Source organism: Pungitius pungitius, chromosome 10 (genome assembly GCF_949316345.1).
Source record: "Pungitius pungitius chromosome 10, fPunPun2.1, whole genome shotgun sequence".
Taxonomy (NCBI): Eukaryota; Metazoa; Chordata; class Actinopteri; order Perciformes; family Gasterosteidae; genus Pungitius; species Pungitius pungitius.
Window position 1 is genome coordinate 17245228 of NC_084909.1, and position 27024 is coordinate 17272251.

A 27024-nucleotide genomic window follows, 5' to 3' on the forward strand; every position below is an offset into this window, starting at 1 on the left:
GGTGAAAATGAGAGTAAGACGTGAAAAGGGCGTTCTCCGTCCAAACAGCCCTCTACGGAACCTGCCGCCACATTAATATTCACGTAGAGAGAAAGGACAAATTGTGGGTCAAATGACCACTGATGGGGGGGGGGGGGGGGGGCTGAAGAGAGCATTAAAGACCACTGACTGGCGGATAACCTTTGCGAGGGGACAGAGGGTTTATGTTGTGCGAGAGGAGCCGAGGAGGAAGGAGGAAGGAGGAAGGAGGAGGGCAGGGTTCTGGGAGGGGGGTGAAGCCACTCTGTGTAACCTGGTACAGAGGTAATAGGATCCATCAGAGCCCCACGTGCAACTGTCATTTGCTTCAGATTAGGAGGATAACGTGGAGCGCTGCCGAACCCGACGGACCGGCTGCACACTCACACAAACCTCCAGGAAATGACTTCACATCTCAGAGGAGTTATGATGGAATAAAACACGGCCGTGTAGAGGACAGAAACAAGCATCCAACTAATATTAATGGGTGCATCGTCAGACCTTGAGTATAACAAAACCCTCCTCGTTTGGAGCGGGGGAAAAGACAGCCGTCATTATCACAGAACCACTGACAGTCAATTAACTCCACTACCGATTCGTCTGTGCAATTTTAATTGGGTTCAATTATGCAGAGATTTGCCGTGGCTAATTGAACATATTTCCGGTGGCAATGAAGCAAACAGATATGGGGGGAGTGGGGGGGGGGCATACTGTACACATTGTGTTGCGGTTTTACCTGAGCCAGAGAGTGATACCTGCGAAGCAGCCAAATCACAAAGAGCATGAAAACGCTGTGGAGAGAGAGAGAGAGAGAGAGAGAGAGAACAAAGACAACAATCAGATGTTTACTGCTAACCGCTAGGAGAACAACTTCAACGGCACAAGTCATTAGTTGCTCTATCAAAGGCAAACTGTCCTAATGCATGTGAATACATCATAACAGCTCCTGCACGTAGACACCCACAAGCTCTGCTGTTTAGACCGAAACTTTTGAAACCTGCAGAAACCCTGACAAAGACCTGCTGGGCAGCATTTGAAGGCGTGGAGTCCCTGGCTCAAACCGCCACTGCTGAACGTTAACATGCAGTTCATTCAAGCGCCACTTGTAAAACCACTATCAACCAGCGCAACAGGGAAAACCTCCGATGCCTTCTTTGAATGGATAAATATGCAATTTGGATCCCGACATTCATTGGCCTTGTTCGGTTGTGTTGTTTGATTAAAGCGATAAGTCGTTCTAGTCTGTTGCCACGGGCCTGGCTGAGAGGAACTTGGAGATTAATCATTTAGTTTCATTACAAAGCGCGTTACAAATCTCGCACGTCTACAAATGTTCATGGGAAGTATACTGACTGAAATGAGTTTTCCTTCATTGGACACAACCTTCATAACCAAAGACAGACAAAGACTCAATAGACCGCTTTACAGAGGCGGTATTTACGACGGGCTTACTGTAACGTAATGTAGAACGGGTTTGCACAGGTTGAAGATGCCCTGTGGAGTTCTTGTAACAAACTAAAGATCAGTTAACAGCCAGTCCTCCAAGGTCTAACAAACGTGTCAACTTCACTTCCTTCCCCAATGTAACATTTGGGAAAAAGGATTTTTACGTATTTTCAATCCTCCATAAAAAAAAAATATTAAAACAAACAGTCACACAGTCATTAAAAAACAGCTCCTAGAGATTTTAAATCTCTACAGGGAACCTTAGATACATTCATCAGTGGCTCCATAAAGCTCTTAACAGTGAAACTATCTTTACTATAAATAAGAAGTATTCAAGATAAATAACAGAAGGAAATATTTACCATCCTACTAAGGAGAAGGTTCCTGTGGCTCGTTTTACTCTTAAAATCAGCACCTGCAAAAGAGAAGCAAGTCCTTACTACTGGGCAGTACATGGCTCACATCTACAAATAATAACAAAAACAACAATACACTAAGTGGACATATGCACTACTTACTATGTGCAATACTTTTGTTGGAGCAAAACATTGTGCAAACTTTCTCAGAAGTGCAACACGGACACAGGGCTGCCATTATTCTAACCATAGACTTAGAAAATGACTGTGATGACAACCCTGCAATTTGCTCCAGCATGCTTTTTTGTGTGCAAGCATGTGTGTACCTGAAAGACGTCTAATAAAATGTTGTTTATATGTGTAAAAAACAAGAGACCTACACTGTTGCACAAGGCAAAATGCAAAGTTGTAGCTGATGGGAGAGCTACTCGCAGAGAAAAACAACAAAGAAATGAGAGGACGGAGAACGGCCTCAGGGACAAAAGAGGGGCCCGGCAGAAGTCTGGCATGCAAAACAGAGCGAGACCTGTTGGGCACCACCACGGTAGAGAACGTGGACACAGCTACGTGTCGGATTTTATTTACTGTATGGACTTTGGTGGTGTCTATAATGACTTCTTTTTGATGTAACGTTAGATTTTTGGATCGATACAACTTTTTTCTTTTAATGTTTTATTACTGATTGAATTATAGTTGACTGATGGCTCCCATTACGCAACTATTGTTAAAAGACATATTGTCTTATTAATTGTGCCTGAGTGACCTTGTTTTTTGAAAACTTTATTATGCTATTTCTGCTATATGGATTTCCCTCTTTATGAAATGCAAGTCACATAAACATCTGTATGATGTTTTACTAGCACAAGTATACCTGAGATGCATTAAATCAAAGACAAACACCAAAACCTGAACAAGGAAAATTTAGTTTTTTCTCAAAAACTTACTTTAATGATGAATAGATTATCAAAATGTCACCGATACTTTTTTTAGTTTGACTAACTGGGATTAAAGCCCAACAAAGTACAAGTAGGCCTGTATAGTATAAATTGAGTAAATGCTGTACTGTAGCAGCACGGATGAGGCGCTGAAACAACTTAAAATCTGTTGTTTAATTAACTGACAAACATGGATGATGTAACGAACAGAACGGTGGGAAGAACAGATGAATTGTGAATGAGACAGGAGAATTATGGCGAATAAATGAAGGAACAATAACTTTGGGTGTTACCAAACTCGAAACGGTATAACTGGTTGGTTACTGTGGGCCGTCTTTATCTGGGTTAATTGCTTATATTATCAGTGACTGCTCGTAGTTGAAAGAGAGATGTGAGTTCAAGGGAAGATAGCATTGGTGCAGCATTCTGGGGCCAAGAGAGTGCAGGAGGACCTGCTGCCTAAAGCTGTTGACACAAGACAACTTTACCTTCTCCTTCTCATATTAAGACAAATGCACCACAGACAGAAACCTGCCCTTGTTTTGTGAAGACAGGTTAATTGTCATCTCTTGTACAAATCCGCCCCCCCCGGTGGTATTCTCAATGCTATGACCTGGTGTGATTTCAATGGAATCAAAGATTGGATCTGCAAGTTATGAAGGTCATGAGTTATTTTTGTTCTTGATACTCTGCCAGAGACTTGTTTATTCAAACCCTGGGAATTTTCTAATCTATGTTTGGTGTTGTTATTTTCAACACTTTACAACAATGCTAATAAACCACTACATTATATTAATTTGACTGATGTTCTAGTCCATTGCCACTGACTATATGTGCATTAAATAGCAATAGCAAACTATGATACAAGTCCTTCTTCCCAAAATAGTACATACTAGAAAAAATAGTAGGTATAGCAGTATTATGAGAACAGTAGATTGAAACAGAAAGTAAAGGTTCTCAATGGAGCCGGACCATTTCTTGTATTATGACGTCACTGGGTGCTTAACATTAGCATTAACATTTAAGCAATACTTAAATGTTAATGTTAATATTGGCAGGGAAAACAGTAGCTGCTTTAAATACTGCTACAACAATGGATTTAGTTCAACTTTGTTTGATATACAAAGCAGTACGTTTCTCTAAATAATATGATTAAGTCTACTGACTGTAGTAGAGTAAAATGTGCATTACCCTCAGACATGTATTTAAACAAATGAATAAAATAACACACAGCAAAATGTATGAAGGTAAGTAAAGTAAAAGCAAGTCAGTGAAGGACACGAATACCTGTATTTAGTTATATTCTACCACGGGTGGTGGGTCTTAACTTTGTTGTGCTGCTGAACTGAAGAAACAGGCTCATGGTATAACTTAAAGATAAGACACTCTTCTTGCCTCTATTCATATATTCCGCAGCATGTCTCATATGTAAAACAACGTCGTTCACTTCCGTCTAAAGCCTGACAGCTGGTTATGCTCAGCTAGGTTAGCTTCAGTAGCTTAGCAGACTCAACAAGGTAACGTTAGCTCACGATAGCAGGTGAGCCTGTTAAGCTAACGGTTGCGCTGCAGCATTGATATTCAGCAGGACAATTAATGAAGCTAACGTTGGGTGACGTTAGTGACACAGCTCAGTTGTAACCTTAAAGCGTACCCTTAAAACGCATCGAACAGTCGGTCAATTAATCGGTTTGAATACAAAATGACCAAACTATTAGTGAGCTAACAGCGACGCGCTATGTTGCAAACTAACGTTAGTTAGCTTAAAACAAGAGCTGATAGTGAGTTTACAAGTATAACAGCTACTTACGCATTGATAGTCTTCTGAAACTGTGTTAAAAAATACGCAGCGTGAATCGTTATTCGTTGACGTTGGGTTCTGACTTTCCATTTTGAGATAAATATGTTTTGGGTGTTTTAGCATCAATTTGTTTTTATTTTTGAAGTAGCTTTATCTTGTACTTCCTTTTTCTACGGGGCGGCCAGAGGGACAAAAAGCACCGCACGCCATTCTGTCAAGTGTCGTTGAAGGGGCAAGATGTTTGTCACGATTTGGACTGAAACTCTGCTTGTATTCGTTTTATGTCGGAATGAATGTGTTTTACTTCACTGCAACGACAGTGAAAATAGAATACATGGTTGGGAAACGCCTTACCAAAGGCTTTTTGTAGGGTGTTTAGATGGAGTTTTCGGGAGATTTTCTAATCTTTCCGCAGTGAAAGTAAATACCCTTACTTGTTTTTGAGCGACTTCTATTTTGCTTGAGTATTTCCATTTTCTGCTGCTTTATCTTTTCTACTCCACTACATGGGTGGTATTTTACATTTTACTCCAATCCATCTATCTGATGACTTACTTTGTAGAAAGAATATTTTACACCAGAGACTATAAAATAATTCCCTATACTTATATTGAAATGTGCATTCATGGTCGTTACTTTGGAATATGTCTCTTAGGTGGTACTTTTTAAGTTCTGTGTCATCCTTGGTAGATCAGCATTGTTTTGAGATTGATAGTATGGTTAGAGGTGATAGCCTCAGGCATTCACCTCAAGGTGAGGTTATCTCAGTGGATTTATTTTTAAACCAGTGACCCTAATGCAAAGGAGGCATTTCCTAAATGTTGACATTTTTTGTAATTAATAAAATCATTTTCAAGGTTTGAACAGGTTTGGGTGTTGCTCCCATACGACTATATCTGGATACCTGCAGAAAATGGTATTTAAATGAAATAATTTTCTTTTGCAGTTATTTTAAGTATTGAAGGAATTAAGGAAATCCAACATGTGTAATAGATTGAAAACCTCTATTTGAAAAGGAAGGCGCTGTTGTGAAATTGTACCTGATGCCATTTTTCCATATAGCTCCATACAGTATATTGAAAATCTACTATTCTGTTATAAGTGTCCACTATGGCATGTACATTGAGATCTATTAAAGCAACTTTCCTATTACATTTTTTTATAAATTTTTTACCCAGTCAAACACAACTGCAAGTGAACAACAATCCAACGTAGTTGCATGGTTTCCTTATTTGGTGCTTGTGTGTGTGTGTGTGTGTGTGTGTGTGTGCGCGTGTGTGTGTGTGTGTGTGTGTGTGTGTGTGTGTGTGTGTGTGTGTGTGTGTGTGTGTGTGTGTGTGTGTGCGCGTTTGGGGTAGGGGGGGGGCAATATGTGACACCATTTTTTATTTTAATAGTGTTGAGTGTGGAAATTGTCTTTTTAAAGCACAGATTATAGCTTTTTGTAACAGATTTAGTTGAATTTGTTTTCATTTAACAGTGTTGTGGTTGGACCTTTAACTGCTGCCCAAAATCCATTCACCAAATAACTCTCCCTATACTGAATTTGTTTTTTTCTAAGTTAAAGGGAGGGAAGTGGAAAATATTTCCGTTTTGACTGCATTGTTATGTTTATCATGTGTTTCATGCCTTTTTAACATTGCTTTTACTTGATAAGTCCGGCATAATTATATATTTCACAATATAGAAGATAGATGTAAAAAACACATTTGTCATGGCCTCTTTGAAAGTTTTGGTTGGGTGAATTTCACATGAAAAACATGAGGGAAATGATGAAAGTTCATATAAAAGTTTATTTCTTGAGAAACAAATACCATCAGTACAAATGGAGTGTAAAGAATGCTTACAAAAGCGTTTGCTTATTTCGACAGATGGAAGCGTCCAGACAAATGCACAATAATAGCAAAAAAACAACAACAACATCAAAAGCATCTTGTTGGAAACCTCTCATTCTGCTCCACCTAGAAGCATCATTCTGGTTCAGTGGCCATGTAGGGCATCAGGAGATCACAGGCAGTGAGCATCTGCCTCCCTCCATGCAAGCCGAGTATGACACAGACTGGTCTGAACCGAAGGGCACCGATCACACACACACGGGCCCACCTAAGTCTGAACGCACTGACGTCATCGGCGACACAATCAAGGACGCGGAGTCTTTCGTCAGTATCCCCCTCTCCGAGGGGCGGTTCAGGCCGCGGGCCGTGCGAGGTTCATGCGGTGCTCCTTTTGGTTCTAAAATTAAACAGCGCGAGGTAATAAATAATTCATTAAATAACAGGTTTTAAATATGTTTCATTTGTGTTTCACGGGGAATGCGCGATGCGTACAAAACTTTGGAGTGCAAAACAGAGTTGGGTGTCAAGTGCACAAAACGCATTCCGTCGGGATCGACACATCCGCAGTCAATAATACCGCATAGTAGCCTATAGGGAGAGATATATGCTGCCCCCTTTTTTCTCTACCATTCAAGTGTTTGTCCACAAATTCCATCAGCAGTAGTAACAGCAGCAGTAAAAATAAAAAGGACCATTAAGAGAAGTCTAATAGAAAACAACCGAAGGCTCCGATCGGTTCCTCCGCGCTACTGGCCCCATCCTCCGATCCCCACCTCCTCCTTGTAGCGCTTGGTGAGGAAGTTGGCCTGCACGGTGAGCTTGGAGAGCACCCCTTGCAGCCCGGTCAGGTGGTACTGGACCTGCTTCTGCAAATCCTCGTCGTCCTCCTCCTCGTCTTCGTCCTCCTCTGACGACAGCGACGCGGTGGAGGCGGTCGACGTGCAGGAGTTCTTGCGGCTGATCTTCATGCTCTCCTGGCTCCTCTCGTCATCCGCCGCGCACCGCACACCCAGCTCGATGTCCGTGCGGATGGACTTGAGCAGCTGGTAGTAGCTGTACATGTCCCCCTCGTCTATGTCCGACTTCGCGGAGCTCATCTCTAGGTCCTCCTCCAGCGGGACGTCCCGCAGCATGCTGGGCAGCATGACGGTCTGGTCCATGTTGTTGACCGCGCCGATGAAGCGGTTCATGGCGTTGAAGAGGGAGTTCTTCTGAGTGTTGGATTCCTCCAGCTGCATCATCATGTTGAGGAGAGTTTAGGTTGTTGTTTCTCTCTGGAAATGAAAGCGATCCGAGTGGCTTGTTTCGCCTCCGTGGGTGCCCCGCTTTAATCCCGGGTTGATCGGCTTACAGAGGAGCGTCTGCCCAGCGGTGATGCTGCAGCAGGGATTGGCTCTCTTGTAAAGTAGTCGAGCCCCTGATGAGTGCTGGAGTTCTCGTCGTAGTTTCTGGTTTGCTGCACGGAACGGTGCGTATTTATAAAGGTTTTTGGGCTTTGGTGAAGGCGGTCCCAGAAACCTGTTTGTCAAGTTCTGCCATTGCCGTCGAAACCAGACCCGAAGAGCTGAGATTAGCACGACACAGCGCGGGGGGTTAGCACCTTTCCTACGGGAGTGGCTTCATGGGGACAGCAAGGTAGCACACAGTGGAGATCCGAACTAGATCTAAAAATGCCTTATTGCGCGTAATTATGTAGAACGGAACACACATTAGTGGCCCGTGAGTCTGTGCAAAGATCTGTCTTCCGCTTAAAACGCCACGATTATTACATCATCACATCCCACATTCCGATGACATGCCATGGGTGAGGCCCCGACATGAATATTCATTATCCAGGCCATCGGCCCACTGCTTCCGGAATACAGAGCAGCCAATCAGATAACGATTTCATCTGAGGCGGGGCAAGACGCTGTTGGCCCATCGATGAAGCCTCATCCCGACTTCTAGGAAACATCCAGAAAGAGTGTTCGCTCACTGACTAATGCTCCCTGTGTCGCCAGTCGAACATAGTATTTTTTGATTGAAAGTACTTAATTTACTAAATTAATGTTAATGTACTACGTTACATGTAAAGCCCGTAAAAGTATTTCCGTGAAAATATACATTAAGCTCAAAAAGCACAAGTATAGTCCATCTCCAGACAAAATAGCCCCTGGTATGGTTTAGTGCTATAACTGGTGTTATTGAGATGATTTGCGGGGTAAAAAGGAAAAAATTGTACATTTGTACCTGAAAACCTATAGTAAAAGTTAGACATGTCTTAGATTTCGACATGTGTCCTTATATGGAATTGGTCTTCATGACAAACACGTGACATCCTTACCTGAACCTCCCAGACTGTTCTAGCAGTTCTGGTATTCGACTTTAAGCACTCACTCATTACACCCAAATTTGTCATGACTATTCGTCAAAACTCTCATTGTGTGTATACATAAAGTAAAACCACCAGTGGACAACCAATATTTCTGCCATGCTGGAGGTGTGTTTGTAGATTTTACTTCCCAGAGACCCAAACAGTATCACATTTACCGGGAATGTTGCCACAAACATCTGGTTCATGAAACTTCAAATTCTGTGGTCTCAATCCGCACGACGCCACTGTATTTGGTGATTATTAGTGTCAGAAAAGAAAATGCTATATGCTTTATAGCTTAATGTAGCTGAATTTGGTCTTTTGCCACCACTGGCCAACCCTAACCCCAGCTTGGGTTATTCCCTTTATCTGTTTGAGTAATTGTTCTCTGAACTCCTCTCATCAGTCACAATACAAAAGCTAAAAAGAATACAGGATGTCCAAAGTGAAATAACCACAGCCTCATCAATGGCACGCCCCGTAAAATGATACCCTTGTTGCCATGGTCTAATTAGGACACAATTACTGTCATCTAATGTGGAATGTAAATGTCATTTAAAAAAAAAAAAGTTCACACTTTATTGCGTCTATCTACACTAGCAGTCCTTGCAGAGATATTACAGGCCTGCTCATCTCCCCTCAGGGTAACTCCAGTCTCACCCAATTACAGTGCAGACAAGCTTTTCAGATTACACCTCAAAACAAACTGTTGCACCAGCCAGTTTGCAGGTGTACGGACAGCTGATTCCCCCCCTTCCCCCACCCACACACACACACACACTCAGACTCACATTATGAATAGTTGTTGTGGGGGAGATTCCCACACAGCCCATGCAACAGAAATAGCTCGGTAACAGTATGCACTTGTGGGAGTGCTCTGTCTGAAACCTGAGCGTTGGTAAACACCTCTGAAACTACAGAGCAACGTGTTTTTTACTGTGTAGCCCAAAAAAGAAAGACACCTGTCTGGAAAACATGTCTGACTGATTCTGTGAATGGATGTTCACAATAGTTGTACAGAACATTAAGGGACTGGCACACAGGAATGATGGAAATGAGGGAGGGGACGGTGATCCGGCTGAAACTCCAAGCCCAGTCCCCGAGCTATATGAGTTACAGGTTGTTCTAGATTGTTCTGGTCACAGTTAACAAGTCAGCTATGGGAAGAATGCGAATAGAAAAACCTGCTTGTTGAGTTCCTGCCCCTCTCTCTCTGTCCCATCCTACTTCCGTCTCCTCTTCTTTATTCTACGTTGAGACGACGACTCCCTGCTTTAAAGCCAGTGGTGGAGCAAGTATTCATAGAATCTCCTCAAGTAAAAGTATAAACGTCAGTCAAGTCTGTGCCTTACAAGTAAAATTATATAAGTATAAGTATACTGAAGATATGTCAAAGATACTAATGGATCAAAATGTAAACAGGATTGTAGTCCTGTTACTTTAACTTATATCAGATAGTGTTGATTAAAGTATTCTTTTGTAGTATTCTTTCAAATTAATGTAGTCAAAAAGTGGCATGGAAGTATAGATTCAAAAATAATTACATGAATGGAGTAGAAGTACCATGTAATGTAAAATACGGCCGACAATGTTTGAGCACCAAGCATCACTGATATAAACACAGTGTCCTACCCCTCTGGTTCTGATGGAGGCCTGAGCTCGGCCCATTCAGGTAAATCCTCAATAACTCTTTATATAGCAAAATGTGTACAGGTTTTGATCCTCTGCAACGCTAACTGCTGTCAAAGAAAAGTTGTGCAAAGTCTGACATGTCAAGCAGTAGAAGTAAAGCTAAAAAGAAAAGATAAGTTCCTGAGTAAACTCCTTTTTTTTTGTAATTTCCCATCCCACATCTCCAAAATATAAATAAACCGACCCCAGATCCAGTTAGAGAGAGAAAAAGAACCGGGTCAGCTGATCAGATAGGAGCAGGGGCAGCTCTTTTCTTTCTCAACGGGGCTGTCAATCAAAGCCCCCACCTCACAGACTCCCTCTATTCTCCAACGTGAAAGGCCTTTTCACTTGGGGAGAGGGTCGGTAGGTGGGGGTAACATTTTGTTTGCCAGCGACAATGCTCACCCTGGACCACTGGAAGGATTTCTCTCTTTTTTTTCCCTCTCCTGATTGTGTGTCGCTGAGCATCCACCGATTACGGAGGGTGTCATCATCATCATCCCAGAAGGCTTCAAAGGGAGAGGGGAGGAAGTGGAGGTGGGGTGGAGAGGTGTGTGTGTGGGGGGGGAGTGGGAGGGGGGGTGCTGCGCTGTGGGATCAGGCAGCCTGAGTGGGAACTTGAGTACTTGTCATCACGTCTGCGTGTTCCCTGAAACGTGTGAGGCATGGGTGTCTGAGTTCAGCGGGGAAGCTGGAGGCAAAAGCAGCCGCAGCAATTAGGACGACAACAAGCACAGCAGCTGTGATCAGAGACAGACGGGCCGAGGGGGGAGGGGGGGGGGGGCTGCTCGGTCATAATGCTATAGGGAGGTTATCGCTGGATGGGGAGGGACAGGCTCCGTTTGGAACAGGCAAAAAAAAAATCTTAAGTGCTCAATCTGCATTATTTTAATGAAATCGTGGAATCATATTAGTAAAGACATTTTTTCTGTCATCTTGAGTCACTAAAACGGTCGATTCTTCTGATGAACGGCAACAAATCAGCATCATGCCCACTGGAATCACGCTGGAATGGTCCGGGCCTTTTCTATAATTATTCATTTTATTCTGTGAGTTCGGGACATTTCAAACATCTGCTGAGGAGTTTAGATAAGTAAGCTATTTTCAAATGGCTAATTACTTTTTCAATTGGAACACGAAAGCAGTTTTTATTTTACCAATCTGAGTTGAGGGGCTCTCTTGAACTTTGAGGTTTGCTACATACTAAAAACTCTTCAACCAGCTCATTACACCTTGTGGATGCAGCAGCTCCAAGACAGGCCGCTTCCTGTGGGCTATACTGCTCGAATCTCTAATAAAACTGGAAGCCAGGGGTTCCCAATAGGTCGATCGAGCAGTACCAGTAGATCGCGTCCCATCTATACAAAACATGACGTCACGTCACGCATGACCGCGGGAGATGACTGAAACTAATGCTAATGCTAATGCTAAGTGTCGATCCTTGCTAAATGACGCATTTCATTTTATTCCAAAGCAAACCCAGGCTGACTCCAGCAAACAAGAATGTGCGGCATGCTTCTGACAGATGAGAGGCTCGTTGTTTTTATTCAGTAGTTTTTTTGTATTTGTACTTTTAGATTTTTGAGCACAAGTATTTTACGGTACTTCATTCTTGTGGAATCAAAATATGTGATATTGTGTTAAGCAAAATACCTCAAACATCACAAATGCACATAACTGAATATAACTTGTCCTCTAGGCAACAATGTGGCCACAAGAAGCGTTTTAACGTTAGTTCCTTGTGTTAAAAACCACGGACACGACGCCGAAATACTGCACACGTTGAGTATTTTTATAATTAAAAACGTGGTGATGGCAACCAGCCCTCCCTCACACGCACGCTAAACGTGAACGTGTCCGCGCGCTCTTGAGTCCCCGCTCACACAGTGCGTGTGTGAGCCCGTGTGAGTAATAGCGCTTCTCCGGTGGATGCCTCCCTCTAGTTTACAGCTCATTAATAAGGGCATTCAGGAGTGAGTGGGGGGGGGGGGGGGGGGTGGAGGGAAGGGGGGGGGGGGGGGGGGGGGGGTGAGCGGAAGCCAGCGGCACGCACGCTCCATTAGCGGACCCACTGCCGCGCCGCTCTGCCGGTGATTTGCGTAACAAGATCGAAAAGGGGATGGCGATCTCCCCGGGACACGGCCTCTCTTTGCCCGTGTGGCCACCGCTTTCCCCCGGACAGCGGCGCAGGAGTACCAGCGTGTGTGCGTCTGTGCCTGTGGGATGTGTGATGTGCGTGTGTGTGCGCGTCTGTGTCATCTGTGATGTGCGTGTGTGTGCGGCTGTGTGATGTGCGTGTGTGTGCGTCTGTGTGATGTGCGTGTGTGTGCGTCTGTGTGATGTGCGTGTGTGTGCGGCTTTGTCTGTGTGATGTGTGCGTCTGAGTGTGTGATGTGCGTGTGTGTGCGTCTGTGTGTGTGTGTGTGTGTGAAGTGTGTGCGTGTGTGTATGTGCGTGTGTGTGTGTGATGTGTGTGTGCGTGTGATGTGTGTGCGTCTGTGTGTGTGTATTGGCGTGTGATGTGTGTGCGTGTGTGTCTGTGTTAATGTGCGTGTGATGTGTGTGCGTGTGTGTCTGTGTTAATGTGCGTGTGATGTGTGTGCGTCTGTGTGTGTGTATGTGCGTGTCATGTGTGTGCGTCTGTGTGTGCGTGTGTGCGGGGCTCGGTGATCCATTTCCACACACACGCGGCGTTGTCTCCCCCGCTGTCTTCCGTCTCTCCCTCACCCCCTCACCCCCCTTCTAATCCCCTCGCCGGAGGTCCGTTTTCCTCTGATACCAAAGCGCCGCCAGGTGGACGAGGATGGCAGCCTGCTCAGTGACGTCACCGAGTGAACCAGCGTTCCGAGGATGTTCTTTACAAAACCAATGGCAGTGTTTAAACATACTAATTGTAATTGTATCGTAAGGCCTGTATTATAATAAGAAAACGAAACCACCATAAACATTGTAAAATAATAAAAAACATAAACCTATGTGTAAGAAATGAAGTTAAAACAGAGAGGACAAAGAGGAGTGTGTCACTCTTCTGACTCGTGTGCAAAGTTAATTTATTCAAGCATCCGTCAAAGGTGTGAGTGTCCAATTGTTGGTATTTGTCTTTTATTTGAGCAGAAAGTATAAGCTTAATGGTCATGCCTTCACACAAGCTGCAGCGACGCACAACCCGAAGCTCTTTCATCACTTACTCTGGGCAGAGATGACTATTTGTTCACAGGTTTTTGGGGAATTTGAGAATTTACATAATTTATCCCAGTATCCTTTGTTGGTTGTGTTTCTGTTGACTTTGTGAACGCTCTCCTCTCACAAGTGTGTGGAGGATGTTAACTCCTCATCGTCTGGATTACTGAGGGAATCTTCAGAAACAACACTGGTTTGACTGGGGAATCTATTTGGCTCAGTTTGGCAAATTATCCGTCTTTGTCTAACACAGACGAGTTGATATTGTCTGTGTACTTTGATTTTTATTTGGAAATAAGTATAATTCTAGTTCTATTTCAGGCAGGGATCAATGTATTTGTGTTGTCCCCATTGAGCAGAGGGACATGGCTGCATACAGAGGCTTCACACTACGTGCTGCTCTGCTACCTGCAACTCATATCCCACATTTTGGTTGTTTAATGATCAATAACTGGTAACCCCCCCCCCCCCGCCCCGCCAACCACACACACACATTTAGCCTAATCTTCAGACAGCTTAACCTTGATCCTGACCTCTTCTAGCACTAACCCCGGAGCTGTAAATATAGCTTGTGCTCGTAATGTGTGTGTAAAGTCAGTGGCGTATATAGTTCATAACCTGACTGATACATCGTTTATTGGTTACAGGTTCATAGTTTAACCAGAGTTTCACCTTCAGAAGAATTCGAAAAACACTTGAAGGGACGTGATAAATGTACATTTAACACCTTGTTTGACTCAACATTTGAAAAAACACATCCGTCTCCATCGTAGTAAAAAATGCCAGACACATTTGTTATTCTGTATATTTATTGATAATAAGACCACTGATGGTGACTTAGTCAATAGCAGACAACATGGTGCAATTCCTTCCCAGTGTCTGGTGACCCCATGTGTAAGCAGGATGGTATTACAGTTTAGTATTTACAGGACAATATCAGTTGGGATAAGGAGTGTCGAAAAACATACATTCACTTAAATAGATTCACAGTTTTAAAAGCGATGAGTCCTGAAAAGCCACAACCAAATACTGACCAAAGATGAAGATCCATGAAATCTAGACGCTCTCTCTCTCTCTTTTTCTTTCACACACACACACACAGAAGGAAAATGTTAAGGTGACAGTCAAATAAAAAATCTGAAACATACTGAAACAGCGATAGAAAATGACCTGTAATCATAGTACAAACTAAACGATAATTCATATACAGCTAGAATTGAAACATCTACAGGCTGCACGTTACCTTCAACAAAAACATTGGCCACAATTATTTTTCCGGTGCGAGTTTTTCCTACGAACTAATCCACCAAATACGGACTAACGGCACGGCGTGCGGAATGAAAACTGTGACACAACATTTAGACCGATTAGCATATTAGGATGACAAACGTCACGTCATATAAATTACATTTAGCATAAATATCTACAGGTGATGATGAGGATGATGATGATGATGGTGAGAGGATGCACTGCATGGGATACTGTAAATTCTAGAAGGACACTGCTGGAGTCCTGCGTACCTCTAATGCCATCGACGTCCTGCACTGTAGCACACAGCTGCCGTAATATTCCAGCGGGAGAAAACTACTGATATGAGCCTAAGACACACATATTCAAACCTTTAAAGCACAGAACCCTCTTGCGAAAAACAACAAGAAGATTCTAGGTTTAAGCTAATTCTTGAAACATTGGAATTGAGCCAGTCGCCTTGAGGCGGGACAAGCAGTGAAATACCGCTGAGGTGTCAGGGCTTGTTGGATTGTGGAGCTGCACATTGTGCGCACAGATCGGCCAGGTGTGCGGAGGTGTGAACGTTGGCAGGACTTCGCCCCCCCCCCCCCCTCAATCTCTCCCCGGCATTAATCGCGCAGAAGAATCCGTCCCATCTCATCTGACAGTCGCGTGGAACGCTATGAAGGCCTCCACTAATCGGCATGATTCTCTGCATTGTTTGAAGCGCACAAATCTCTCAGATAATCAAGTGTTGGGTTTTTTGTGGTGAAATCAACCCATTCAACGAAGAGCCGTTCTGCCTTGTGGGCCGATAACAAGTGATCTCGACAGATGGATCGGCAGAAGCGGCCTTTGGGGAGGTGCAGCATCCTGGGAGCTTTTGCAGCGTATTATCTTTGGGGCGTTTTTTTTTATTTCCCCTCCTCTGTGGCCGTTAAAGATGCTCCACAAAATGGACTGGCAGACAGTCATGAGGCAGGAGTTGATGGCACAACTGTCTTTGAACTTATCGCCGTAGAGTGGGACAGGCGAGCTTCCCATTTGGACTCTTTGGTCTTGTTTATTTATCCCAGGCTAAAGGTACTGAATTACAATCTTAACACACAATTTACGTCATAATCTGCTTTTGGGTTGGATTATCAGGCCAACAAAAATATCATGCCTCCTCTACAGGTAAAAAATACGCAAGTCAGCTTTTTAAAATTTCATATAAACCTAAAATATCCTCCTTAGTGCACACAATGAGCTGAGAAAATGTCACGACCATAGGAACACACGATGCCGAGCAATAGCTAAGTCGAATGCAGAAATGAAAACTATTAAAGTGTTTCTTTCAGGCCTCAGTAATGCCATTCTGCACAAACGTGATGCCGCTCGGCGGAGCGCGCTGCAGAGAGCCGAGCTCCGCCCAGCTCCACCCATCTGAGAGCAACGCGCCGGTGAGCGCAGGCCGCACGGATCCGCTAATGAGCGACCTCTACATCAATGGATGTGTGCTATAGAGCGCTTTGATGCAACAGCGGTGAGTCGAGGAATGGTGCTTTACAGTAAGATACACAAAGATATTACATTAAGACTACAGGCGGAGAGGGAGGTGGAGTCCAAGGGAGACGCGTGGTAGTGTTGTTGTGAGTTTACTCTCTTCTTCTCTGCACCTCCCTGAATACACAAGAGCACAAAGATAGAGTTCTGTAGGAATCAAAGCAGTGTTCTTTGCCCTTCACCTTACTTCTAACAGCTCGAAAAGTGTTGGGGGTAAAAATGTTAGCAAAACAGCCTGTTTACACATCTCGTAACACTAATCACCAATCAATTAATGTATATATTTGAGTCCTGTTTCTGGGCTCACAACAAATCGAAGGCCAATGTGGACTTTTCTTTTCGCTCTTATTTGGTCCCAACCGGCTGCAGAGAGAAATGCTGGGCCGCGGAGCTGCTAAGTGCTAAAATGCCGGTTAAATGCTGCCGCTGTAGTTCGAAACGATGCAGTTTGATTGATTTGGAAATTAACGGACTGAAAAGTCTGGCTGGAGAGTTGCCAAGTCGGCAAAACACTGACGCCCCCCCCCACCCCCACCCCCTCCACCCCTTCAGGCCTCTCTCCAAAGCCACTCCCCCACAACGATGATTACGAGCGTAAGCGCCCCGACTGCTGTTGGTGCTCGTGTGTGTGTGCAGCTTGTGGAAGGCGGTGAGGCGCCGACGTCCAGGGACGTTTGTCACAGTCCTCGCAGCCTCGCACGGATACCAGACACACACTTGTGTTTCTTCTCGCCAGAGCATTTGATGTAATGATTTCAGGATGTAAAAATAATTTCATCACAACTAAAGGTTATGTTGAAGATTTAAGTTGTGGCTGTAAAACTAAAACTCCGTGCTGGAGCGAAGTATAAATAAAGTTCTGACACCACGAGTCACCTTCCACGGCATTCCTCGTAAACCTATTCCTCGTTAAAATGAAATATTACCCGCAGCAGCTTTAACTCTAAATGTGTGTGCGCATCTTTACCTGCCGCGACACATCAGCTAAACCATCTCGTACTGATTGGCTGTGATGATCCTGGACAGACAGCAGGCCAGCAGCATCCCAATCAGCTGAAAGACAGACAGACAGAAATCCCATTTGGATTGCCATCTTCTCAAAATCAGGACGCAATCTCCTGTGAAACTTTTCCATTGCTGTTATAAGAACTTTTGTGCTACCAGTGTCTCCTTCCTGCTTGCTTTGTTTTGTGCTTGTTTAGACAAAGAAAAAGACATGTGATGAGAATCTATTGGCTTCTATTCTCTGGCGATAACATTTAGATTGAGGTGATTACATTCTTTCGCACAAGGTCATTCTTTGCAGCTAAATAGAGTTCAGCCTTCCTTCCTCACACCTGTTGTTTCCCTACATGTCCAAAGGTCTCCCCCCCCCCCTGGCATCACAAAAGGGGATTATCTTCTAATGATGATCATTTAATAATATTAATCCTTTGATGGTGTTTTTCTTTGCACACCACCACCACTTACCTGTGAGAAGGCGATCCCAAACGTCACTCCTGCAATAATGGCCATGTTGGTCTCCATGAACGAAGTGACCAGCTCGTAGCAGCCCTGAAACACAAGGGGGCGGGTTAGTCCGCAGAGGGGAGGGGGGGCAGGGCCAGGGGCACTAGTTAGTGTCCGCAGGAGGGAGGGCTGACCTGGTGGTAGACCTTGCTCGGGGCGAGAGTGGTGTTGCGGAGGTCGTCTGGGTTGCAGTCGGAGGAGTTAAAGCAGCAGCTGGCAGGAATGCCGTTGGACGGGTAATACACACTGCCGAACCAACTGGTGTAGTTATACACTCCACAGCAGCGCAGCTACAAATAGACGTCAGGAGGAGAAAAATGCTCACGTGAAGACCAACACATATCTCTGAATGGTTTACCACTGACACTCGGCCCCACTGCTTCTTATTCAAGGCATCCACACAAATACAGGTTTTTTTTAATGTAAAAATAAAGGAAAAATAATTTCATAGAATGACTGCACCCAGCAAGCGTTATTCAAATAGGAGTAAACAGTAATTATTTACTTATAATGTACAATAAAGAGCGCATTCATTGGGGACTGTCTTCGGCTGTGGATTGATTTTATGTTTGGGGACTCGTTTTCTATTTATTGATAACTCAAAATAAAGCACATGACACAGACAAACAAGCTATTTAAAGCTTTGGCTCCACAGCGTGAATTCCTTCCCATTTTAGTTTCCCCCTGACTCACCCTGTGCTGCAGGTTATCCACGGCGCGGCTCGCCTCGTCCTCGGCGTTGTAGTTCAGCACGGCGTCGGTGTACGTCCTGTGAAAGGTCCCCTTTATCTGCGGCACACACACACACACACACACACACACACACACAAACACACACACACACACGGTCAGCATGCATGCACTCAGGCACCAGACATGTTTTCACGTGGCGAGCTGAATTTGCTGACCTCATGGCGAAACACGAATCCAGAGATCCCGGCCACCAGCTCGGCGAGGAAGACGAGTGACAGGAACATGGCATACTGCCGAGGGAGAAGAAGGAGATGTGCATAGTTTGCATAAAAAACACTAATTTGCCCGAGTGTGCACACGCTCACACACTCACACACCATTAACAGAACAAAGCCCCCCGCAGCGTGTATTCGATTTCTGATCCCTCTTTTCTGGATAGAGGTCAGTCATTATTCCCTTTATCATGTGACCTGAGGGCTAATTAACCAGTATCTCTCCCCCTGCAACCCCCGCCCTCCCCAAAGTGCATCTCACCAGCTTCAGCATCCATGGGCTTCCTCTGCAGGTGGCGAAGCATCCGAACAGGCCAAACACGATGATGATGGTCCCGGTGCCGATGAGGACGTACGGGGCGTTGGTCGAGTTGTCTGCGATCAGAGAGATGTACGGGCCGAGCATCAACTTCCCCCATACTCCCACCGCCAGCAAGATGGCTCCTGTTATCTGGAGGGCGGTGAGGGGGGGGGGGGGGGGTGTGGACAGATGGATATAACAAGAGAGAGAGAGAGAGAGCAGTCAACAGAATGAAAGCAGGGACGGGCTTTTATCTCGGCACTTTCGGCACGATTACAATGGCTGTGTTTTAGCAGCCGTGGCGAGGGGGAGGGCGGCGGGGGGGGGGGAGGGAGAGAGAGAGAGAGAGAGAGAGAGAGAGAGAGAGGATCAAGGCGGAACAAAAAAGAAGCCGAGCAATTAGAGCGAGAAGGAGGGGGGACGGCGAACAGACGACACAAATTGATCTGCCGCTCGGAGAAGGCGATCACCTGCTCCGCGGGTACCGCCTGCTCGCGCACACACGGAGGGGGGGGGGGGGGGGGGGGTAGGGGGGGGGAAGAAAGGGGACATATCAAAGAGGCTCTTTGATCCAAGGCGAGACGCTTCCTCCTGTTGCGTCCATCTTAGCATTTCAAATGAGGGGCTGCGGGATGAAAGAGGGCGTTGTGTCTCAGCTGGCTACTCTCACTGGCGTTGGGAGGCGAGCAGGGCGTGGAGCGGCTGCCTGATGATCAGACTCTGCGGAGGGGGGCCAACCCAACGCCCTGACCCCCCCCGCCCCCGCCCCTCCTTCTGAGAGGAGGCCGCTCGCCGTCCTGCTGCCAGGCCCTCTGACTAGAGAGGGAGCAGAAGGCCTCTATGTGTGTGTGTGTGTGTGTGTGTGTGTGTGTGTGTGTGCGCGCGCACACACAAATAAAACAATCGGATAAGAGCTGCATTTAGTAGCTAATATTTCTTGACATGCATGTAGCTGAAAGAAGCCTCTGCGGGGAATGAGTGCGTTAACAGAACGCATCCTTAGGCCGGGTGAGCACTAATGAGTGGGCAAAGGTTTCCCACCACAGCAGTTTCTAAGATCATTTTTGAGTCCTGAAGGGATCGTAAATGATTTTAAGGCTTTTTATTCTATTCTTCTAAGAAGCGGCACACAGTTAACAGGGTCAAAATGAATCTGTGGAATGAGCAACACGATGAGATCATGAGTGGAATGTGTCCTCGCCTGAAGGCCCCTCGGGGTCAGGGGCCCTCGAAACACATGGACAGGATAGCTTGAAATCTTTCCTCCTGCAGAAAGATCTGGTTGATCGTGTAGATCAACAGGAAGAGCATACAGTATAATCACTTAACAATAGCCCCATAAAAGGTGTTGGTATATCCTATTCATTCCAATGCTGCCTCTGTAAGAACTTTTCCATTATTGTAAGTTTAAAAAGTCCTTCTATCACCAGATAAAGATCATTTCATGTCAATAACAATATGTTTCATGGTCATATCTGGTCATTCAACAAATGAATGAAGCAAAAGTACAAAGTATTTTGAATGAGCTGAATCAAACACAGTGAGAGCAGTTTGATGTCGTGCAAACTCCCACATATGGACTCTTATATCATGAGGATCTTCAGGTGAGGGTGAAACGATGAAGGGTGAGACAAACACACACACACACACACTGGAAGCTCAACTACGATAATTTTAATTATTGATCAATGGTTTGGTCTATAAATCGTTGGAACAGTGTCAAAGAGTGAAAAATGCTTTTTTAACCAACAGTCCATACAAAATGATCATCATCAGACCGCACCATTTTACCACAATGTTACCAGAGTAAATTCTCCTGGCAAATGAAACATGAACATGGAGCTGTGTTTTCTGTCACGTAACCCTAACCCTGTAAAAATGGGCCTCATTGACAAGCTGTGTGCGGTCGGACGCGAGTTAGATGAACCCTCAGCGGCCCGGCGGTTGATGGAGAGACAGCATGTCGTCTATTTAAAGTCGTCTCAGGAGCTTCCTGTTGTGTAACCTCTTCTTCTGCATCCTCATCCCGTGGGTCCCTCGGCGGTACCAGTGAGAGGCCACTTCTCAAGCCGGTGAGTTACACGAAGCATGTGAATCGTCACGTACTGAAAGAATGCATTCATACTCAGGTACTGGGGTCTTTTTCACCTCTGTCAAAGCTGTCACATGACTGCTGATGAGCAATCACCCTTTGATGCATCAATGAGAGTTTAAATTAAATGGTAGCTGAAACTATTTTACAATCGTCGCTCTTCGTTTACGAATCACTGGATTCATTCTCAGCTCGAGGCCAGAAAGAAGTAATACAAATATGGACAATTTTAAAGTGAAAATAAACTCTAAGTTTGAGAACCAGAGAGCTAGCACAGGTTATGCAAAGATATCAGAAAGATGGATACTGAGGTATAAATCTCTCAAGGCCGACTAATGTCAGCAGCCGCAAATAATGATAATTTCCAATATTGATAAATCTACTGGCTAAATCCTCCATTCATTTCTCAATTGTTTTGTCTAAAGAAATCGATAGAAATTGATCTCAAAGTTTGTGCAAAGTTGAGTGAGATATTCACTGAAGATATTCAGTTTACTATCACGTACAACTAATAAAAGCTAGAATCAGAAACGGTTTTGCTGAAAAAATGAATATTCATTCATTGGACTGGTGGCCGATGACTTGATTGGTCGGTAATGGCGCCTCCCGTTTCTATTAACAGCCGGAGCAGGCTGTCCTCCAGGTGACCATGCACTCGCTGTTTATGCCCTTCATCATCAGTGACAAAATGTCTGGGCACCCCCCCCTCCCCCGAGAGCTGCCGGCGCATGCACGTAACAGATCGTCTTGTCATTGCTAAAGTGTTCATTTCGAAGCCAACGGGGGAAATTAAGACCGCTGCTGAATCCCAAACAGCCCCCCCCCCACCTCTCTTCATGCTGTGTTTGATATTCTGCACCAGGCCAGCCACCCTAGTGACAGCACAGAGTTTAAAGCAGGTCAACCCTCTTCCTCCTCCTCCTCCTCCTCCTCCTCCTCCTCCTCCTCCTCCACAGGCCCCATAAAGCAACAGACGGTGAGATGACACAATCTGCTGGCGAGGACACCACCCAGACTCCACCACCTGCTCTGCATTCAAGAAGTACGGAGAAGACGTCGCTATTTGCTCTTGAGGCGTTACCCCCCTCCTGCTGGGGAAGCTGTGAAGCTGTGCTGTCGATGGAAGGCGCTCCAATCCGGACTAAATATAAAAGTTGGATATCAATGACAGTCACAGATCTGTTTCTAAGCCTCAGAGGACACGTTGTCCCCTGGGACTCTCCTCTGGCAATGTCCACGGTTAGTTTTGGTATAAAAGGGAAAGTACTCCTCGGGCTCTAAAGACATTAAAGAAAGGTGTAGCTCTGTTCCAAGTCTCCTCACAGCCTGAGAAATAGAAGGTTGCAAAATGGTTCTTTCACAAGGGGTGAGCTTTTACGCTCAACTATTCAGTTCTGGAGAAAGGGAGGTGTGTAAAGAGAGGATTCCTATACCCTAGTGGACTCACATCATTATAGGTAATGTCCAACCAAGCACTGTACACCACCATGCACCACGGAGGAGGGATGGCAGACAGGACGAGAGGCGAGAGAGCAACACCATTAAGACTAATTCATATTTTTAATCTGAGCAGAGAAGCGCGTCACAAATCGCTACAAAGTACTTAGTATTCATTTGCCCCTACAGTGACAACGGCAGCGCAGACCACTTTACTTCTTCTCTTTTTAACTTTCACAACAAAATCCCTGCAGCATCACTGCTCGCCAGAGGGGACGTAAATTCAATCTCAATTAATTTCGATGGAAGCAACTTTACAACATCGCTTTCAAAACGCACGCAAGTATTAATTCCGGATGGTCCACCAGCCGCTGTTCATCCGCCACATTTTCATGGCCAAAGAGAGCGTTTTTTTCTTCTTCGTTTTTGCGGTGAAAGGACAACATCGTCCACCACAAACCACTTCCTGGATGGTGAATAGGTAGGGAGTAGTGAATGAGCCACTGATTTGGGACCCAGCCAAGGTTTTTCAATGGTTTCATTAGGAACCCTTTTCATCCAAAGAATCCTTTCAAGGGTTGTTGAAAAGAACGGATTCTCCAAGCCGACACCTTCCAAAAACTGTGACTGTGGATGATGGCTGTTGTGGGTTCTTGTGCAGCCCACCACATCAGCCCCCTCCCTTTGGACGCCTCACGAAGCCCCTGGTCAGTTCTAGATGAACGCATTAGAATATGAAAGGCTTTTCAGCGGAACGTCCTTGATGGGTCCATGCTAGCACACAAGATGGTGGCTGTGGGTTGGACTGCACATTACGCACTGTGGCCGCATGCTAACCTGTTAAACTAAAACCAGTGTTATGATGAAGAAACTTCTTTTGGATGGCCATGGGAGTATACAGAGGATCTTGGTAGAGCACTATCGGGTATGCTGTTGTTATAGCAGTACCCCCGAGGGGGTTCCGGTGGATCCATTATCCCCCGTAGAAAGGTTCTCTGTAGAACCTTGCGTAGGCGGTGCTGGGTGGAGCCTTTCGCAGATGGCTGCAGGGATAGCCCTCTAGAACCCAGATGGAACGTTGTTAAAAAGGAACAACCAGGAGAGTGTGGTGCCTCTCACAGTACTGTGGTTATAATGTTCATATTGAGGCCTGCAAGGATGCTAGATTATGTGTGATCAGCTGGCCTTGAAAGGGTAAACCATCCAAACCCCTCGAAGCCAAACAATGATAAGAAAATACCATTTTCAGTTTAAATCTCAATTTATCCCGCGAATGGGAGCAAATGTGTTTAGTTCGAGAGATGCTTTGTGAAGTGATCTGCCGGCTCAGGTCCCGAGGACGCTTTCTACAAAGACCTCTAATAACAGTGACAATGAGAATCTGTTCTGCATTAGAGAATTATTATGAATATCAAATCAGCAGAAGACCATGGAAGAAAACTCCTCCAGAGGTGTTGATTCAACTGGTTTATATAATATGAGGCTTTTGTGGGGCTGCGCTTGGCTTGTCGTGTGGGCCCGTGTCGTGTTACCGCACTGAGGGGGGGGGGGGAGGGGGGGACCCCAGCAGCGCACAGGTGCAAGACAAAAACAGCATACTAATGAAAAAGGAAAGGAGTCCACACTGAGATTCTTAAGAACCCTGCAGAAAGCTGTGTGTTCTTAGTTCATTTGACCATTTGTACGTCTCGCAACTATTCTGATCATTATTCAGTCATTTATCGAGCCGTGTGTCGGTGGTGGATCCTGCTTCTTAAATGTGGGTCTTGCTTGTTTATCTTGCTTTTTATAATTATTTGAACTAATCAAAAACCAATTCTTTACAGATTAATTGATCATCTGTATAACTGTTATTTGCATCTCAACATTTTAAGTAAAGTATTTATACCAGGGAGTTACATAATGGTTCAAGTACATCAAAACATATAATGGATTTTTTCACTCCACTATTTTTATCTGCCAACATTATACCTTAGTTACTTTAGATATCCAGACTACATTAGATCTTAAATTTGAATTCAAGCTTATATAGCTTAACATATATATTTAAATGCCCCAATTGAACAGGCTGCAACAAATAATAATAATAACTCTTAGACATCAATAATTATGATGCAGTAATGTAATATACATTAGAATAATGACTATAATTTAATATATATTATAATAATATTTTTGGTACTTTACGTATATTGTGATGCTAATACTCATATATTATTATACTTTTGCTTAGGGAGGATTTGGAGTGGACTTGTAACAATGTATTTATACACGCTTATTGCAAACACAAAGACTTGGATCATAATGCATTGGTAATAATCATGAAGTGCTCACATTATGCTGCAAAATGAGTAACTGTAACACGCTCACATTGATTGTGTCCGAATGCAGCACTTCCACACCTTCACTTCCCAAAGGAATCAAAAGGCTCAATTATTTACTGGACGTATCCGTGGGACTAAGGGTGCAAGGCCCTTTAGGAAATCTATAACGACCCCAAAATGTAGGTCCCCCGTGCAGAAAGCGGGGCTTCAACCGGGGCCTCCCTGGCAAGCGAGGCCCCGCGCGCCCCTCAGCAGTCCCGTTAGATCGCGATGTTAGCATCCTCCTCCTCATCCTCCTCCTCCGCGCTATGTGCGCTCCGTGTGCTACGAAGACACCGCGCACCCCCCCCCCCCCCCCAAAATATGTGCAACCTGAGCTCATGTTACAAAACCCAAGGCGACAAAAAAGGCTTATTTGACACGCAGTGAGGATGTAGCCATTGATGCACACAGCTGCACGACGCCGTCGATCAGGCCCCTTCATCACGCACATCCAAAACACATCATGGTGGATTACGTTGTCAAAAAAGACCCCCCAAAAAATAACAAAGAGAAAGACTACGTACCCAGAAGACGAAGGAGTACACGACGAGGAGCGTTTTGAGGCAGGTGATGACGGGTTTAGTCTCCATTGTGGCGCGTGCCGTACACCCCGCGGTGGTTCGGAGGGAGTGAGGGAGAAAAGCTTCTCTGCGATGCGTCGCGGTGAAACCGGGCGCTGATGCAGACACGCAGCGTCACCGGGCACGCGCAGCGCACCAGCCCGCGCGTAACCCGACCACCCGCGTGTGTTGTTTGCGTCCAGGGCAGCGCGGACTGCCGAGGCCGCTGCTCCACGCGGGACCCGTTAGGCACGAGGACGGGCTGTCACGGTTCTGTTTGAGGGCAGGAGAGGTAGAACGTGACGAAGTACGTGTACTCAAGTAGGCTCCCCTTTAACACGTACTTCACAGGATCCAATGCAACGCATACTTCTACTTCTACTTCTACGCTACACATGGACTATTCCATTATTACCTGACACAAATGTACTTTACAGTAGGAGCACCTCGCTGAGGCACTTCCTGTTGCAGGCTGCGGTGCCGCGGTGAATTGTGGCAACTGCCTGTACAATTTTGAGGTAGTAAACCTAAGATATACCATTTTATGTAGTACATATATATATATATACATACATACACACACACACACATAAATAAATACGTACATATCTATATACACACACAGACATAAATAATCTATATATATATATTTACATATACATATACACTCACCGGCCACTTTATTAGGTACCCCATGCTAGTAACGGGTTGGACCCCCTTTTGCCTTCAGAACTGCCTCAATTCTTCGTGGCATAGATTCAACAAGGTGCTGGAAGCATTCCTCAGGGAGTTTGGTCCATATTGACATGATGGCATCACACAGTTGCCGCAGATTTGTCGGCTGCACATCCATGATGCGAATCTCCCGTTCCACCACATCCCAAAGATGCTCTATTGGATTGAGATCTGGTGATTGTGGAGGCCATTTGAGTACAGCGAACTCATTGTCATGTTCAAGAAACCAGTCTGAGATGATTCCAGCTTTATGACATGGCGCATTATCCTGCTGAAAGTAGCCATCAGAAGTTGGGTACATTGTGGTCATAAAGGGATGGACATGGTCAGCAACAATACTCAGGTAGGCTGTGGCGTTGCAACGATGCTCAATTGGTACCAAGGGGCCCAAAGAGTGCCAAGAAAATATTCCCCACACCATGACACCACCACCACCAGCCTGAACCGTTGATACAAGGCAGGATGGATCCATGCTTTCATGTTGTAGACGCCAAATTCTGACCCTACCATCCGAATGTCGCAGCAGAAATCGAGACTCATCAGACCAGGCAACGTTTTTCCAATCTTCTATTGTCCAATTTCGATGATCTTGTGCAAATTGTAGCCTCAGTTTCCTGTTCTTAGCTGAAAGGAGTGGCATCCGGTGTGGTCTTCTGCTGCTGTGGCCCATCTGCCTCAAAGTTCGA

General features: G+C 45.1%; 3 protein-coding genes across 5 annotated transcripts in view; all 3 read right to left on the minus strand.

The window, feature by feature from the left end:
* Positions 1-4791, minus strand: part of si:dkey-100n23.5 — a 43051-nt gene extending 38260 nt beyond the window's left edge. For 2 of the 3 annotated variants that reach the window (XM_037488748.2, XM_037488749.2), the window contains exons 1-3: positions 4566-4790; positions 1827-1879; positions 755-809 (exon numbers count right to left, since the gene is read on the minus strand). In XM_037488748.2, the coding sequence (XP_037344645.2) occupies positions 755-809; positions 1827-1879; positions 4566-4679 (222 nt within the window). In that variant the 5' untranslated portion in view covers positions 4680-4790. Of the gene's footprint in view, positions 1-754; positions 810-1826; positions 1880-4565 lie in introns of all 3 variants that reach the window. The other variant, XM_037488750.2, reaches the window with a different exon arrangement.
* Positions 4792-6329: 1538 nt separating this feature from the next.
* Positions 6330-8160, minus strand: LOC119229377 (mid1-interacting protein 1A-like). The gene has a single exon (XM_037489672.2). It carries the CDS (start codon positions 7633-7635, stop codon positions 7138-7140), a length of 498 nt encoding a protein of 165 aa, XP_037345569.2. The 5' UTR covers positions 7636-8160; the 3' UTR covers positions 6330-7137.
* Positions 8161-14389: 6229 nt separating this feature from the next.
* Positions 14390-25888, minus strand: tspan7b (tetraspanin 7b). The gene is made up of 8 exons (XM_037488110.2): positions 25568-25888; positions 19110-19298; positions 18791-18865; positions 18576-18671; positions 18017-18172; positions 17844-17927; positions 17341-17426; positions 14390-16490 (listed from the first exon to the last, which is right to left on the minus strand). The coding sequence occupies exons 1-7, from the start codon at positions 25631-25633 to the stop codon at positions 17358-17360; spliced, it is 735 nt and encodes a 244-aa protein (XP_037344007.1). The 5' UTR covers positions 25634-25888; the 3' UTR covers positions 14390-16490; positions 17341-17357.
* Between the last annotated feature and the right edge of the window lie 1136 nt (positions 25889-27024).